This window comes from Phacochoerus africanus, chromosome 2 (assembly GCF_016906955.1).
Source record: "Phacochoerus africanus isolate WHEZ1 chromosome 2, ROS_Pafr_v1, whole genome shotgun sequence".
NCBI classification, from domain to species: Eukaryota; Metazoa; Chordata; class Mammalia; order Artiodactyla; family Suidae; genus Phacochoerus; species Phacochoerus africanus.
The window spans coordinates 203,978,395-203,996,153 of NC_062545.1; the positions used below are offsets into that span (position 1 = coordinate 203,978,395).

The following is a 17,759-nucleotide window of genomic DNA, read 5'->3' on the forward strand; positions in this document are numbered from 1 at the left end:
ACATTCAGGAGACCCAAGCATAAGAAAATTATCGCCACGACTAATGAGTCTGATTTAGCTCAAGTTTAACACCACACTTATTATTTATAATTACAGAGCAGTTCCAAGAGCATTTTAGCAATAAGAAAACAGTCTAACTCACTGAATCAATAAATACCCTCTAGAGACTTCATGGGAAATAGATTTCACTGTCACCACTATAGTTTTGCTAGCAAAACCTTCCCCATGCCTTAAAACAAAAGTCATATGCACAAAATTCACAAGATTATTTTACTAGAATTTTTTTTGGGGGGATTATATATTCAATTTTTCACAAAGAAAATCTTCAGATTGAACTCTAGTGAAATAAAAGAAAATTCAAGTTCTTGTGTCAGTCTCAACTGCCCTGGATACCGTAGCAATGGCCCTTCCGTCTCCTGGCGTGCATGGTTCAAGCTGTCAGTTATGTAGCCACCCTTTCATGACCCTCAGCCCTCTGCATCATGTCTCAGTAATCCCAGACACTAATTCTGAAAAATTCCTCCTGTCTGCATGGTTTTCCTCATTCAGCTGAGAATGTTGCTGGTTACCGCAAAAACTGTTCACCAACCATATGCTCTGGTCCATACGGCTTTCTTCTTAAACTCTGGGAGAACTCTCAAGGACAGCAGGGTGGCTAAGGGGACAAAAAATAAAGTGCACTGTTGTATCTAGTGGAGCTGCATTTGCAAAGGTCATTTATATCAAAAAGGTATTAGAACTTGGCTTGTTGTCACTTGGCTAATCTTTAAGAATTCCCATCAAGCCTTATTTAATGAAAGAAAACGAGTAATCAAGGTTGAGAAAAAAAGATTTTTTTTTTTAAAGTTAGTTTGCAACCAGTTAGTGGGAAATTCTGCAAAATTAAAACCAAAACTGACTTCTGGGATGCTGGTGATGTCCTTTTTCTTAGTCTGGGTGCTAATTACATAGATGTGTTCCCTTTGTAAAAATCTACTTATGATGTGTGGACTTTTCTACATGAACATGATTTTTCCACTAAATGTTTAACTAAAAGGTAAACAACAGAAAAACTGATCCTGTAATGAACTTAGGGTTCATGGGCTCAATGGAGCAAGCATGACTGTACTAAACCATATGTGAACATAATACATTTTCTTACCCGTCATGGGTCCCTCAGGGATCAATTTAAAGTAGGGAAGTTATATATAATCCCTGTAAGTGACTTATTATATATCTTATTTTAGAATACTAATATAAGTATAATGTAAATATATTAAGATGTAATTTAAAATATATTAGTGTGAAGGAATGAAGGTAAGCCAGAGTTACACAGTAACTGTGTGTGACTCTAATAAGCCCTCGAATATATGACCAAGTGAACATGTATTTCCTTGACCAAAATAATGATTTTCCTCATTGGTATCAATTGTTATCTTCATTGATACCTAAGACAGTATATGTTTGGAACAACCAATGGTATTATGGACCCAAGGCCATTAGAAATGAGTCCAAGCTGAGAGTCCCAGGTGGCTCAGTGGGCTGGGGATCCAGTGTTGTCACTGCTGTGGCTCAGGTCACTTGCTGTGGCATGGGTTTAATCTGGGAATTTCTACAAGCTGTAAGTGCAGGGGAAAAAAAAAGAGTCCAAACTCCCCAAGGAAGAGTTTCCCCCAACAAATGGAGACAAATGGAGGCGATCCTAGCAGCAAGTCTCTAGGGAAGAGTCAAGTGAATTATGTTAGACCACTGCCCTGATTTCCTGGGAAGTTCTGTGATTGATCAGAATCACCTTCCTAAACACGCCCTCCTACCCACTTTGGATGTGAGAAGATCAGAACCAATACATTAAGGAATGCCTCCTTATTGGGCAATCAATAAATTAGACCCTAAAGTGAAATATGGTCATTTATCACAAGAGTTCGAAGTGGGTAGCTTTCCCAAGGTAAGACTTTTCAGTGCAGCAACTTACAGGGTGTCAGGGCATCAAGAGCACCACTGGTATGACCCAGACTCCAAATCCCGAGATGTGGATGACAGTACAAGCTGTCTCAGGCCACAGAGTCCTTACCAGAAGACTTCAGATTTCAGTATAAAAAAATTGACATAATTTTCACAGGAAGATCGTATTTGTGGATCAGTCAAATAAAAAATACAAACACCGTCTAAATACCTGGAAGCATGGAAAAATGTCCAACTCCTTCTGCAAAATACTATGCAGCCATTAAAAATACTACCTATGAAGCCAGTGTAAGAACATGTTGAAATGCTTTTAGAATAATTTTAACATAAAAAGGTAGTACTCAAAAGTATGTATGTACATTTTTTTTCAATCGTCTATGATAAAATTGTTAAAACAACACTCATACACAGAGGGGGCAAAAACTTAGGAAAAATAAAACTGTTATTGGGCAATGGGATTCTGGATTCCTCATTGCTTATTCTTTTTACTTTTCTGAATTTTCTAAATTTTAATTAAAGTCATATTATGATTATAAGAGAACATTTAAAGACCATTTAAATGAAAATTAAAGGCAAGGGGACTCTTTTTTGAATTTACTTTCTAATTCAAAATGCCATACTGGTGACAGTTCAGATTACTGCTCTAAACTGAACCAAGACCAGCCCTTTCAGGAGACAACACACACTGGAATGCTCTTCTGGAGCACCGACAACACTAGATGGTTTTTCACAGAATTGGGCAGAAAAGCATGGAAGTGTAATACCTTTTAAAAGATCCCTGGATTTTGCTGAGAGGCCTTCTTTAGGGCTTTCCATGATGCTGAATAGCCAGTCAATGAACTAGAGTGAAAATGAAGAACAGTATCAGTGAAAACAATCTCACTATCAGTAAGACATCATTCTGAACTTTGGGCCTTCATATATGCGTATCAGGGTGATAGTGCCTAGACAAGCTAGGAGAGTGGAAAGCAGATAGGACAAGGCAAAAGAGATGGTAAAGTTGGAAACAGGTCTCATTTAATTAAATGACCCAGCAAAGTCAAACCTCCTTCCTCCTTTGAATAGCCTGGGACTTGCTATAGGTTTTAACAGTGAGGCAGACATGGGTCCAGAGGGCCTCCCATGTGCCACGAACATTAGGTCTCATCACTCTAAGAAGCCCAAAGAGGTTAAGGACCTTGCCCAAGTCCACTCCCAGTGACTGGCAGAGTCAATATTTGAACACTTGGCATCAAAGTCCTACACCCTTTTTTCATATCATGTTGCCAGCCACCTGGTTCTGTGCACATCAAGCCTTGGCCCCTAGGCTGGGCAGTAAATAAGGAAATACATCAGATGTAAGCTCCTGTTTCTAAAATAAAATGTTTTTATAGCTGAGAACAGTTTTCAAATGGCTATGAAACAAAGTTGAAATGCAAGAGAACAATGCATAAAACAATTTGCCAGGTAGACCCAAGCGTGTAAACTGCAAATAAATCCTGCAAATGAGGTAAAAACTCACAGTATTCATGAGTTTGACTGATCTCCCAGGGTGCAGCTGAAATTGTTTTTGAATTAGATACAGGGTAATTTCATTGACTAAATATTCCCAATATTGACTCACTGAAAAACATATATTAGCTGTAGGTAGTAGGTAGGGGTTTTAACTTTGGACATTGAAGCTGGGTTGAAGAAAGAGTAAAATAGAAAAAGAAAATATTCCTAGTTCCCTGCTTTTATTAAAACTTTTTTTGTGTTTTATTTTCCTTAGTTTTATCATATCCTCCCAGTAAGTACATAAACCAAGTACTACAAATACATCACAGATGCAGGATGTCAACACTAGTCCAAAGCGAAATGGGTGTCCCAGGCCAGAAATAATATGAGGGAATAGAATACTACATTTAAATTTATTTTGACTTAAAATGAAAAAGAAAATCCAAAATTTGGGGCAATAATACTAATGCTTATCAGGTTTAAGAAAACAAAGGCATTTTACTTGAGACGCTCAGTGGAGTTGTTCATGGCTTAACTGTAGTTCCAGTATTCAGAAATATTTTTAAAGATTATGTCCAGATTTTAAGAATAAGCCACAAAAAGTTGGCTTTAAGCCTGCAACCTCATAAAAATCCACTTTTGATTAAATGGGATTCAAAACAAAAAATCTTTCAATGGACAATTCAAGACAGGTCAGAGCCATGTAATGAGAAATACGGGATGCAACGTATTTTCATACATGCTGCGTGACAGCTAGTAGCCCGGGGAAATGCAATATTAAAAAACAAAAGGGGAGATCCCAGGTGGTGCAGTGGGTTAAGGATCAGGCATTGTCACTGCTGTGGCTCAGGCTGCTGCTGGGGCATGGGTTTGATCCCTGGCCCAGGAATTTCCACATGTTATGGGTGTGGCCAAAACGATTATTAAACAAAAACAAAAACAAAAAGGTGCTTCTAAAATTTGGATTTTCCTGAGCGCAAAGGTGATGACATTTGGCCTTTACAAATCCCCCCAGGGGATCCAGCACAGGCCAGAAGCACAGTGGGCACTAGGAACATCGCTATAGTGTGGAATAAGCTGTGGGGAGCCCTAAATATGGTAAAAGATGGACACTCCAGATTCGCATCTCTCCTTGGAAGATTTCCTGGGCCTATCCACAGGAATTGTTAATTCTTTTTTTTTTTTTTTTGTCTTTTTAGGGCCATACCTGCAGCATAAGGAGGTTCCCAGGCTAGAAGCTGATTCAGAGCTATAGCTGCTGGCCTACATCACGCCACAGCAACGGCAGATCCAAGCAGCGCCTGTGACCTACACCACAGCCAATGGCAACACTGGATCCTTAACGCACTGAGCGATGCCAGGGATTGAACCTGCATCCTCATGGATACTAGTCAGATCTTCTTTCCATTGAGCCACAACGGGAACCTCCCCCTCCCCCCCCCACCTGCCCCCTCATACCATCTTGCAATCTTGAACTTGCCTTCCTGCCTCCTCACTCAAATTCTCAGCTCTCAAGAGACTTACTCATTCCCAGGATCAAGAACACATGCCCTCAATAAATGAAGGCAAGTATAAGCTTTCCCTTCTACCTCACCCCTGACTGTAAGCAAGTCATGGCTGCTGTCACTGCTGTTGTATTTACTCAACAGTTACCCTGAGCCTGGGCTAGGCTCAATCTTCGAGGCTCGGCATCTGGCTGAGATTTGGGGATGAGAAAAAGGAGGTAGTCTAAGTCAAATTTCACTTGATTCCAACCTCAGTTCTACAGCAGGAACTGCAGAAGAGAAAACAGGCCGCATGCCCTGACAAGCAGGTGGCTGCCCAACCTACCTTCTGGGTCTGCTCCTTCCATGGCTCTTTCTGAAGCAGAAGAGGCATGCTACTGGGAAGGAGAGTGAGAGCCTCCTGCAGAGTGACCCTGTGCAATGGACTCCTGCCAAGGAAGTTTGATGCTGGCCCAGCTGGGCCATTTTCCTGATGCCATGGCAACCAACTGGCACTGAGGCCGAGGAGGAGAGGAGCAGCGTGATCTGCCCATGCAACCACTGCGGTTGCAAATATCAGCAACAAGAAGTCCAAAGCCTCCAGAGGAAAGAGAAACAAGATTAGGTCACATGTTTTAACAATTCAAAGGAACACATGTTCACATGTGCAGCTCCCATGATGATGCAATGTTATCTTCCTCTTCACTCAGCCCTTCCCCCTGCCCTAGAAGAGGAAGTGGACTGAACAGCAAACTCTATTTTGTGCTTAATGAGAGATATTCTGGGGTTTGGGAAGGTTTGAAGGATCCTTTTTTTGAGAGGACAGAGACCCAGCAGTTTCATTATCATTATTCTAACATTTCAGGAGAAACATAATTTATTTAACGTTTAATCGTACTGAGATCCAAACATTCCTCTGTTTTGATGTTTTCAAAGAGATTTAAAATTAATTAAGAGGGATTTGGACAGGGATATTTAGGCTTATTGTTATGTGGCCAAAACTGATTTTTAAAAACATGTACATTCTACTTTTGAACAGAAACCATAACAAATGACTCTCCACATACATTAAAAATATGTTTGGAATCCATCCATTTAGATTTCAGACTAATCTAGACACTCGTAGAAATGGTGGTAACAAGGGCTACCTCTGAGTTATTGTATTACTATGATTTAAATTAGGCTTTTTTCTGCTTATCCACATTTTCCAATTTTTAAAGATTTCTGTAAGGAAGCAGAGCAGGTTAATAAAGAAGAGGAAATGAAGAAGAAGAGAAAGGATAGATCATACTAGTTCAAAAAAAAATTTAAAAAGTACCTCTTAATCTCTTAAAATTCCTAATCTCACTAATGAAAATTTCAAAAAGACACACAGCTCTGCAGAAAAGCTGGGCAGAATATCAAACAACATCCCAGGTTATGCATATTTCACTCACACACTAAACAGGAGGTTCCTAACATGGCTAGAGAAAAATACTAAAAATACTAAAACAACGCACAGTAAGCAGCTGGGTCAAGAAAATGAGGACAGTAGGAAAGTGCTACTGTTCTTCATTTTTTAATTAATCTATTTTTTTTTACTCACTTTTTGGGGTCATAGGTAATTTGCAAGTGAGATGAAAATTCCTCTCCAATATGTGCACATAAATATTGGTACAAACACAGATTCCTGGCATACACTTCAGGACCCCTTCAAACCAGGTGTCTAAAGCTGTGCTCTGTGCCAGTGCAGAGGCCAGGGCCCTGCACTCCACATTCCTTGTGGGATCCAGCCCAAGTCAGGACCCTAGGCTCCCTCTCCAGCTAGAATCCTTTGTGTGCTGCCCATTAAGGAATGTGTTCTGTTGAAAATATTTTTCAAAGGGCAGCTGTGGATGTCTCCAAGAGCCTGGTAAGAACATCCATTTCCTTGTAACATCAGAGAGTTGTTATCCTTGTTTCCCAAAAATAAAAGGAAGGAAGGAAGGAAAGCTGCAAGCGGCAATATACTTCTCTTTGGGGAGAACAAATAGAAATTCTGTATTTTAGGGAAGTGACAAATTACTCTCCTAGATTGTACCTCATCAAGGGCCTTGTTCTGAACAGACGTTGACTGGTAAGCAACATTTCTGATATAACCCATCAGTTCCAAGAGCCACTCCATTCTCTTCAAAACCCCTGAAACAAAAGGACATTTTCTTACCAGGCTGTGGCTCCTCTCTGCAATGTAAAATAGACCAGTGATAACCATTTTAACTAAAGCAAAACATCTGGTGAGAACTCCACGCAACAGTGTCAAGTCTTTTAAGATACCTGACACCTGTGCTCACTTGTGAGAGAGTTCTTTAATACCATTTACATTAGATGACCATATTTTGTCTTTAGTTTTTTTTTTTTTAGTTATTACTTTTTAAGGGCTGCACCCACGGCATATGGAGATTCCCAGGCTAGGGGCCGAATAGGAGCTGTTGCTCCCGGTCTACACCACAGCCACAGCAACACAGGATCGGAGCTGTGTCTGCGACCTACACCACAGCTCATGGCAACACCAGATCCTTAACCCACTGAGCGAGGCCAGGGATCAAAACTGCTTCCTCATGGATACTAGTCAGATTTGTCTCTGCTGAGCCATGAATGGAACTCCTGTCTTTAGTTTTAAAAGCTAATTTATTCTTCAAACCTGTGATAAAGTAGTTAAATGCATTTATTGGAGTTTCTCAACATTAAACACACTCGGAGATATCTGGCATGCCAACCGGCTAGCAATGTTAAATCTTTGATAATTAGTTGTTTTTCTGAAGACATAAAAAGGAAAATAGTAGTCAGGGTTTCTGGATTTTCTTCTTCCCACCCCTCAGAAGTCCTTCTATAGAAGAACTATTTAATTTGTTTCTGTTGCTTTCTTTTTCTCATGCTTGTTAAAGAACCACCCAAAAGGCATTTTAATGAAAACATCAGGCAGAATCAATCAACATCCATCTGGCAAAGCAGGCAGAATCAACCTGATAAACTTGCTTATATCTCTGAGGGCCTGGAGGGCCAAATACAAGATAAAAAATCTCCAAGAGAATTAATTCTCACCTCCAAAGAGTTGATGATGAGAGTTGTAACTGTTCGTTTCTATCCAAGGCACTCTGCCTTTGGGGGTATCAAAGCCTCACCTGGGTCAGGAAGCACTAAACTAATTTTTAAGTTGAGATGGATGGGACTAGAGATTCTCATACTAAGTGAAGTAAGTCAGAAAAAGACAAATGCTATATGATATCACCTATATGTGGAGTCTAGAATATGGCAAAGATGATCCTATCTATAAAACAGAAATAGATCATGGCCAAGGAGAGCAGACTCGTGGTTGCCAGGGATAGGGGGTAGGGGGTAGGAGTGAGATGGACAGGGAGTTTGGGGTTGGTAGAGGCAAACTATTACATTTGGAATGGATGGGCAATGGGGCCCTACTGTAAAGCACAGGGAACTGTGTGTGATTGGGTTACTTTGCTGTACAATAGAAATTGAAGAAACATTATAAATCAACTATAATTTAAAAAAATATAATTTTCAAGTTTGAGGAAACAATGACAACCTAAAAGCCATGGGAAGCCAACCCTTCTGTTCCCAATGCTCGCCCCAGGCTGGCCTTACCGGTGTTGGCGTGGCTCACAATGCGGGCCTGATATAAGCTGTGCAGTATCATCCAGCCCAGTGTGTCTTTCTCATGGTGCTGGACAGCAACGCTGAGCACATCAGTCAAGCCCATCAAGGGGAATCGTCCTTGAGAGACCAAGTACAGTCTGACAAAGGCAGCTTTTTCTACGCTACTCTGCAAAAAAGCAAATCGTTCAGTTACTATTAAATTAACTGAAGTCATTAGAGAACCTCAGGGGCAAGGGCAAAACACAAAGTTGAGTATGAAGTTGATTACCATTCCAAATGCTAAAATGCTTCACTTCCTGCGGCACGTAACCTATGTGCCTGTGAGCTATATTAAAACGTACGTACAGATAGATGGTTATAATGTCACCTCCTTTTTTCTCATAAAAACCGTAAGTGACTTCAGGGGTTAATTGGTGAGGATGTTCAGTAAAGATACAGAAATAATAAAAACAACACAATAACAAATACATTACTTATTATGTGCCAGGCACCATTTTCAGCACTTAGCATGTGTTCATTTGGCACTTCACAAAGTGTGGTTCACAGACCTCTGGGGGACCTCAAGACCCTTTTAGAGGGTCTGTGAGGTCAAACTATGTTCATAACAGCCCTTAAACTGAGGTAATATTGATTGTGTTTTTCACTGACACTTTCATTTTTTTGAGAAGCTAGTTTCATTTAAAATATCCTTGTAAACAATAAAAATTATTAGTTTCATTAAACTTCTGCCCTTGAGTACACATCTTTTTAATATTCTGTATGACAAAATGGGAAGAATGCATAACTGACTGCACCGAGTATGATGGCTGTCTCAAGAAAAAACACATGTGAGATTAAGATGTGAGCTGAAATAGCCACTCCTGTCATGGAACACCATTTACTTGAAAGAATGCTTGATGGACAAACTATGGTTATGCAAACTGGGTATTTGATTATTTTTTAAAAGTGAAGGAAGTGAGACTGTCACTTCAAATAAAATGCTTGACTGTATTTGTTGTCAGTGATAAAGTCTGAGCTTTTAAGCAAAAATTAGAGTTTTGGGAAAATGTGTATCTGCTACGATGACTTTGGCAGCTTCCCTATTCATAAGAGTTTTGGGGTTTTTTGTCTTTTGTCTTTATAGGGCCACACCCGTGGCATGTGGAGGTTCCCAGGCTAGGGGTCTAATCAGAGTTGTTGCCACTGGCCTATGCCACAGCCGCAGTAACTCCAGATCCGAGCCGCGATTGCGACCTACCCCACAGCTCAGGGCAACACCGGATCCTCAACCCACTGAGTGAGGCCAGGGATCAAACCTGAAACCTCATGGTTCCTAGTCGGATTCAGTTCTGCTGTGCCACGACAGGAACTCCCATAAGAATTTTTGGAGGAGGTTCCCAGTGATATTGACAAATGTGGAATATTGATACTGTATAATGAAATGTACCAAAATTTGGAAGATTTTCAAAATTCAGTGACTTTTTTTCCCAAATGACTGGTATATCTTACAAATCTCATAATGCTATCTTACAAAATCATGCATTGGTAAAAGACCTAGAGCACAATGGACCAGTGGATTATAATGTAACAGAATATGTGAAGTTCATGGATATAGTTTCAGATGCCACACTGCAACTGACCTGTAAGGAACTACCACTTGCTGAATTTTGGTACCATATCAAACAAAGATATCCACAATTATCTGAAAAGACTATTAGCACACTCTTCCCCATTCTACCTACATATCTGTGTGAGGCTGGATTTTTTCCATATACATCACCAAAATAACATCACAATAGAGTGAATGAAGCAGCAACTATGAGAATCCAGCTTTCTTCCACTGAGCCAGATTAAAGAGATTTGCAAAAATGTAAAGCAATGCCACCTTCTCACTAATTGGGTTTTTTTGAGAATGTATTTTTCTTATTTATGCTAAGATTCAATGTGTCTATTATTACTACTACTTTTATATTTAAAAATTTCCTAGTTTTAATTTCTAATATGGTAAATATTCACAGATATAACCATACAAAATTCTTTGGAGTCCTCAATAATTTTTAAGACACTAAAGAGGTCCTGAGACCAAAAGGTTTGAGGAACACTGTATTAACCATGTAATTCCCACACTGAGCCTATGCAATAAATTATCATCCCTGCTTTACAGATGAGGAGACTGAAGCATGGAGGTTGGGTAATGTGCCCTACGCCTCAGAGAGTAAGAACTGAAACCCAGGGAGTCTGAGTGCTACACTACTACCTCCTTCTTACCTCTGTTCTTTCCAGAAATGAACAGAAAACACTGGCCTCAGCAGAACCTGTTAACTCTTTGGGGAACATCAGAACACTAGAATATTCTAGTGACAATGTTCTTAATGGCACTTTAGAAACTCAAATGAGGAGTTCCCATTGTGATGCAGCAGAAACAAAGCCGAAGAGTACCCCTGAAGTTTCGCGTTCCATCCCTAGCCTCACTCAGTGGGTGAGGAATCCAGCATGGCTGAGAGCTGTGGTGTAGGTTGCAGTCTTGGCTCGGATCCTGTGTTGCTGTGGCATTGGCCAGAAGCTGTAGCTCCAATTCTACCCCTAGCCTGGGAACATCCACATGCCATGGATGCAGCCCTAAAAAAAAAGAAATCCAAATGAATAACACTGCAACCTTTAGCTCCAGGTACCACAAAGTGAACTATATTAATTACTTCCAACTATATAACACAAGTATAATAATAGGATATAATAAATTACATGAATGTAATAATCATGATAATAAGCTACTACCAACTATCTGCCTTGGATCAGACCCTTTTCCAAGCACTTAACATGAATTAAGCCATTTAACTCTAATAACAAGCCTAATAGGTAGGTGCTATTACCTCCCTTTCATAGATGAGGAAACTGAGGCAGAGAGCGTTCATGAAACTTAACCAAGGTCACACTGCTAATAAGTTGGAGAGTGGACTTCATTGAGCTCTAGAGCCCATTCTCCCAAGCATTTTCTTACCCTGGCTTAAAATAAACTCATCTCCAGAATGCTGTTATTCCAAATATTCTAACACTGCATTTCAAACCTTAGGATATGCCACAATCACCTGGCGGGACAGACTACTGGACCTCTCTCCAGAGTTTCTGAAACAGTAGGTCTGGAGGAAGACTCCAACATTTTCTTTTCTTTTCTTTTGCTTTTTAGGTCCACATCTCTGGCATATGGAAGTTCCCAGGCTAGGAGTCAAATTGGAGCTACAATTGCCGGCCTACACCACAGCCACAGCAACACAGGATCCGAGCTGCGTCTGTGACCTACACCACAGCTCAAGGAAATGCTGGATCCTTTACCCACTGATTGAGGCCAGGGATTGAACCTGCATCCTCTTGGGTACTAGACAGGTTCATAATCAGCTGAGGCATGATGGGAACTCCCAAAATTTTTATTTTTGATCAGTTGTCAAGCTGATACTGCTGGTCTTGGGCCAATGTTTTGAGAATCACAGTCACACAATGCAGAGGATTCAAGGATTCAACTTAATAGAAAACTTGCCATAGAGTGAAATAAATAAGATGACCACCAGCAATGTGAGAGCTTTGGTGTTACCTGGTATGTAGGGAGGCCATTGGAACAAGTAGGTCCATGGTATGTACTTATCCTAAACAGTTATTCCTTTTTTTATCTGCAATTCAAATTTAACAAGCTATGGAGTTCCTGTTGTGGCTCAGTGGAAAGGAATCTGACTAGCATCAATGAGCACACAGGTTTGATCCCTGGCCTTGCTTAGTGGGTTAAGGATCCAGCATTGCCGTGAGCTGTGGTGTAGGTCGAAGATGCGGCTCAGATCTAGAGTTGCCGTGGTTGTGGTGTAGGCTGGCAGCTACAGCTCCAGTTCAACCCCTAGCCTGGGAACCATCATATGCCACAGGTATAGCCCTAAAAAGCAAAAAAAAAGAAAAAAGAAAAATTTAACAAGCTATATTATATTCTAAATCTGGCAACTTTCCTCTTATGCTACTTTTTGCTTATTCATCCTTTGACTCGGTATAGGTGTGAAATGTACTTATTAATTACCTTGTGTCAGTGATAATAGTGTTTGTTCAGTGTGGTTTCAATCCACCATCTTTCTCCATTCCAAAAGGATAAGCATCAGGAAAAGGAAAATTAATGTGCCTTCCACGTACCAGAAAGTTCTTTGGTCAGAATATTCCCCATTCTTGTGGATTTTGTATTGAAGATGTTGTCTTATACTTATTTTTGCCCAAAGGAAACACTAAAACATTCTTGACAAGGTGGGATTAACTACGTTAAAAAATTATTCACTCATCTATCCATTTATAATCCAATCACATTAGGATAGCCCTAAATCCGCAGAGTAAAACAGAGATAGCTTCCTGAAATTAGGCAGTAACAAACAAATACATGGGAAAACTAGCTTCAGAGAAAAGGATACTATAATCATCTCTTCAATTTTAATTCCCACCTCAATAATAATAATTAAAAGAACATAGTAATGTCATTACCTGGGTAATCTGGGCAACTCGATTGGCTTCATCATCTGTCATTTCGGAAAGGCATTTTGCTACACTGATATACAGCTCTAGATCATTTCTCTGGTAAAGAAAAATCCAAAGCACATCAAAATACAGTGTAAGGTAACAAGTATATATATTCTCAGTGTTCTGACAAATCATTAGATTTGCTTATATCTAGCAACAGCAGCTGGTGAGATTTTAATTTTAACCAAGCTGAAACTTATGGCCACTTTTTATCATTTAAAAAACATCTTCCTGGAGTTCCGGTCGTGGCGCAGTGGTTAACGAATCCGACTAGGAACCATGAGGTTGCGGGTTCGGTCCCTGCCCCTGCTCAGTGGGTTAACGATCCGGCGTTGCCGTGAGCTGTGGTGTAGGTCGCAGACGCGGCTCGGATCCTGCGTTGCTGTGGCTCTGGTGTAGGCCAGTGGCTACAGCTCCAATTAGACCCCCAGCCTGGGAACCTCCATATGCCGCGGGAGCAGCCCAAAGAAATAGCTAAATAAATAAATAAATAAATAAATAAATAAATAACATCTTCCTGGAATTCCCTGGTGGCTCGGGGGTTACAGATTGGGTATTGTCACTGCTGTGGCTCTGGTTACTGCTAAGGCGTGGGTTCAATCCCTGGCCTGGGAACTTCCACATGCTTGGGCGTAGACAAAATAAAAACAACAACAAAAACAAAAAACCACACAAAACATCTTTCCTGTTGTTTTGTGTAGTTTGTTTGGCTGTACTTTTTTCTCCTTATCAGAACCCATCATTCCAAATGAAAAACTTCTTTGTACAGCTACATTTCAGAAGGCTGTTGGGGGAGGCATAAGGCTAGTATTAAGTCACTTGATATAAATAGCATATTGGACAATATGTCCAAGGATTCTCCAGGTGTAAAGTGTAAGGGTTTCTGAGCTTGCTCATCTTCTATAGGCATTTGGTAACAGGCAAAAGAGCAAATTTCCTGGTGCCACACTGGTGAACCTGCTTCTGAGCATGCTTGAAACTTTGGTTCTAAATATTCAACCTCAATTTAGATCTTGGAAGCAAACACATTCTTAGTGAAGAATGTGGTTATTTCTTGCTATCCTTCCCACCACATTCTTAAAACATACACCTCTCCGCTTTGCCAAAAAGGCTTTAAAAAATCCCAAACATAAATTGTCAGGAATGTAAATATTTTTGTTCCTCACCCGAATCTTATTTGGCAGAAGGTCAAAAATTTTCCCAGTAGCTTCACTGAGCAGACTCCAGAGGTGGTGAGCAGGGCTGGGCAGTTTCATGGCCTGGTTTAGACCCTGTAAGGCACTTGGGCATAACTCAGGATTGGAAAGTGGGGAAGCTGTATTAAAAACTGCCACCAGTAAGCTTTCAACAAAACCCACAAGCTGTTCATCAGAGACGTGTTTTATCCACAAAGGCACAGATACTAGGAGGTATTTCTTGATGTTCAGCTGAAAGCAAAACAGAAGAGGGCAAATGTAAACAGGCAAGTCTGGGTTTGTAATGCTCAGAACCTCTAGGTCATCCCTGTGTTTGAGGGTAGAATAAAAGAGAAAAGGTTCAGGTTGCTTCCTGGCCCTTCAGTTCCCCCCAGCTTCATGGTCCAATGGGCCACCAGTGCAGGTAACTTTAACTGCTGCAGTGATTTTTGATTCATGATAACTCACATGGGTATATGGTATCAGCAAATACATCTGTGAACGACGCAGCTTAAACCTTGGATCTATTCAGTGAGGGGGATAAAATGCTACTTCTAGAAGTACGCAACAGTTGCTATTCACCTTTAAAAGGTCACATTCTGCGGTAAGAAAAACTCCTGAAGAAGAAGGCTCAACTGCTGGAAATCAACTAAACAGAATATCTGACATTATTCATTTCTTCTTCTAAGGAAGCAGAAGGAAATAACAAGGGGGACTGGCATTCTGGGGCCATTTCTGACCAAAGAAAAACAAGCAGAGCATGTGGAACTTACCACAGCGCCTTAGACTTCAGGAAAGCTAAGGAGGGGTGCAGTTAATGATAGCTGTGAGCCACAGACTTGAAGAAAGCAGGCTTCAAAAATTCTTAGAAACATAGATATGATAGTAAAAGGGCAGCAAGTCTAAAAGAAGTGGTCTAAAAAATAAAATCCAAGGGGGATCAAGATGGTGGAGGGGTAAGACGTCACGCTCACCTTCTCCCACAGACACATCAAAAAAAAAAAACACATCTACATGTAAAACGACTAGCACAGAACACTTATTGAATGCTGGCATTAGAACTTAAACCTCCAAAAAGAGCATAACTGACAACTTGGTAGAACAAAAGAAAAAGAGAGAGAAAAAGAATCAGGATGGGACTAGCATTCCTGAGAGGGAGCTCTGAAAGAGAAAAGGAACCCACAGCCTGGGAAGCCACCTAACAGACTGGGAGATCAGCCAAGATGGAGGGACCTCAAAGTCGCCAAGAAAAGTGCAGCCGCCGCACTGAGGAGAGCAAAGTAGAGTGATAGCTGCACAGACCATCTGAACCACCAGCCCAGACACCACGCCTGAGACACTTGGGTGGGGGCTGGGCACTGAGACTTAGGCTCCAGAGGTCAGTCCTGGGGAGAAGACTGGGGCTGGTGGTATGGGGACAGCCTGAGGGGCTAAGGAGCAGTGTGCCACCGGTGGGGGAGCCATGTACTACGGGCTGGGGAGTGGAATGCCCCGGCAGAGGGAGCCCAGGAGAAGGTCTGGGCCTACAGGAGAAGCAAGGCACCTATCGTTGGGGAGGCCAAGAGGAGGAGGGGTGGATCGCCATAGGAATCTCCCTGTGCATGTGCACTCGGGCTCCCAGAGGATGGGGCACCTCTGGCGCAGGCTACAGGTGGCAAGAAGCCACTTACTTGAGCTACGGGAGACCGGGTGCTTCTTGTGCAGGCTATGGGTGGCTGGGAACCTCTTGTGTGGGCTAAGGGCAGTGGGGGGCTAAGTGCAACGAGGTGCCTCTTGTGTGATCTATAGGCAGCAGGGACAGACTGTGGCAGTCGATTTGGAGGCCAAGGGAGGCATGGCCTGCCACCACTGGGGGCCTGCGAGTGAGCTCCACCTACAGCCCTAGTCACCTCCTGGGTTGGCAAAAAAATAAAAGAGGGCACTACAACCAAGCACCACATGTTATTGCTCTCATCCGCCTGGGAATACACCTGCCCTGCAGCTGCCATTGCCAAACGGTCTGGGCACCACCCAGATGCTTGATCACTGTCCCCTCCCAAGACTCTACATCTAGGAGCAGCTGGTACAGCGCCTCCTGTGTGGGCTAACTGGGATGGGGCACTTCTTACATGGTCTGCAGGTGGTGGGGGAAACCACCAAAGCTATCTCTGACTCCAGAGGTGAGTGTGGCCCACAGCCACTGGTGATCCCTGAAAAAGAACCACTTGCAGCCACAACCACCTCAGAGGGCACCACAAAGGAGGACATTGCAATGGAACACCATATGTTGTTACTCTCACTCCTCTGGAAGCACACCCACTCTGCTGCTGCCACTTCCAAATGTTCTAGGCAGTGCCCAGATGTTTGATCACTGTCCCTTCCCAGGAACCTACAACTAAGAGTAGTTGGTGCAGCCTCCTGTGGGGCTAAGTGGGATGAAGTGCTTCTCACATGGTCTACAGATGGCGAGGGCAAGCCAACACAGTTATGTCTAACTCCAGAGGTGGGAGTGGCCTGCCACCACTAGGGGTCCGTGAACAGGCACCACTTGAGGCCCCAAGCACCTCAAGGGTACCACAGAGGAGGGCACTGTAACCAAACACCACCTGTTGTTACTCTTGCACCCCTTGGAGCACACCAGCCCTGTTGCTGCCACTGCCAAAGGCTCGGGGCAGAGCCTACATGCTTGATCTCTGTCACTTCCCAGGATCACGAACAGCCTGTGCAGCACCTCCTGTGTGGGCTAAGTGAGATGGGGTGCATCTACATGGTCTGCAGGTGGCAGGGGCAAACCATCAAAGTTATCTCTGAATTCAGAGGTGGGCATGGAAAGTAATAAAATACAGATTTTTTTTTAAATTTTAATGATGTGTTTGAGCCTGTATGACTATCAGGTTAAAGCAAGGAGATATAGGAAGGGGTTAACATACTTAAAACACAGGGCAACCACAATTCAAAACCAAACATTACATTCACAAAAACTTAAAAAAAAAAAAACCAACCAAACAAAAAAAACTACACAAGCATAAAATAAACAGAAATCATCCAACAAAAAAAAAAAAAGGAAGAAAAGAAAAACATAGAATCAACTGGAAAACAAGGTTTAAAATGGCAATAAATACATATTTATCAATAATTACCTTAAATGTCAATGGACTAAATGCTCCAATCCAAAGACACAGAGTAGAAGATTGGATAAAAAACAAAAATCTACAATCTGCTGTCTACAAGAGACTCACCTTAGGGCAAAGGGCACACATATACTGAAAGTGAGGGGATGGGAAAAGATATTTCATGCCAGTCGACAAGACAGGAAAGCAGCAGTTGCAATACTCATATCAGACAAAATAGACTTTAAAATGAAGGCCATAAAGAAAGACAAAGAAGGACACTATTTAATGGTAAAAGGATCCATTCAAGAAGAGGATATTACAATCATCAATATATATGCCCCTAATGTAGGAGCAGCAAGATACCTTCAATGTATACTAACAGACAAAAAAGGAGAAATTGATGGGAACACCTTAATAGTAGGAAACTTTTAACACCCCAACTC

At 41.7% G+C, this 17,759-nt stretch overlaps 1 protein-coding gene across 3 annotated transcripts in view; it reads right to left on the minus strand.

Moving 5' to 3' along the window:
• Positions 1 to 251: 251 nt before the first annotated feature.
• Positions 252 to 17,759, minus strand: part of FOCAD (focadhesin) — a 312,911-nt gene continuing 295,403 nt past the window's right edge. For all 3 annotated transcript variants that reach the window (XM_047767584.1, XM_047767582.1, XM_047767583.1), the window contains 7 exons: positions 14,216 to 14,476; positions 13,014 to 13,103; positions 8,520 to 8,697; positions 6,961 to 7,058; positions 5,248 to 5,499; positions 2,706 to 2,781; positions 252 to 655 (listed from right to left, as the gene is read on the minus strand). In XM_047767584.1, coding sequence (XP_047623540.1) covers positions 582 to 655; positions 2,706 to 2,781; positions 5,248 to 5,499; positions 6,961 to 7,058; positions 8,520 to 8,697; positions 13,014 to 13,103; positions 14,216 to 14,476 — 1,029 coding nt within the window. In that variant the 3' untranslated portion in view covers positions 252 to 581. The remainder of the gene's footprint in view (positions 656 to 2,705; positions 2,782 to 5,247; positions 5,500 to 6,960; positions 7,059 to 8,519; positions 8,698 to 13,013; positions 13,104 to 14,215; positions 14,477 to 17,759) is intronic.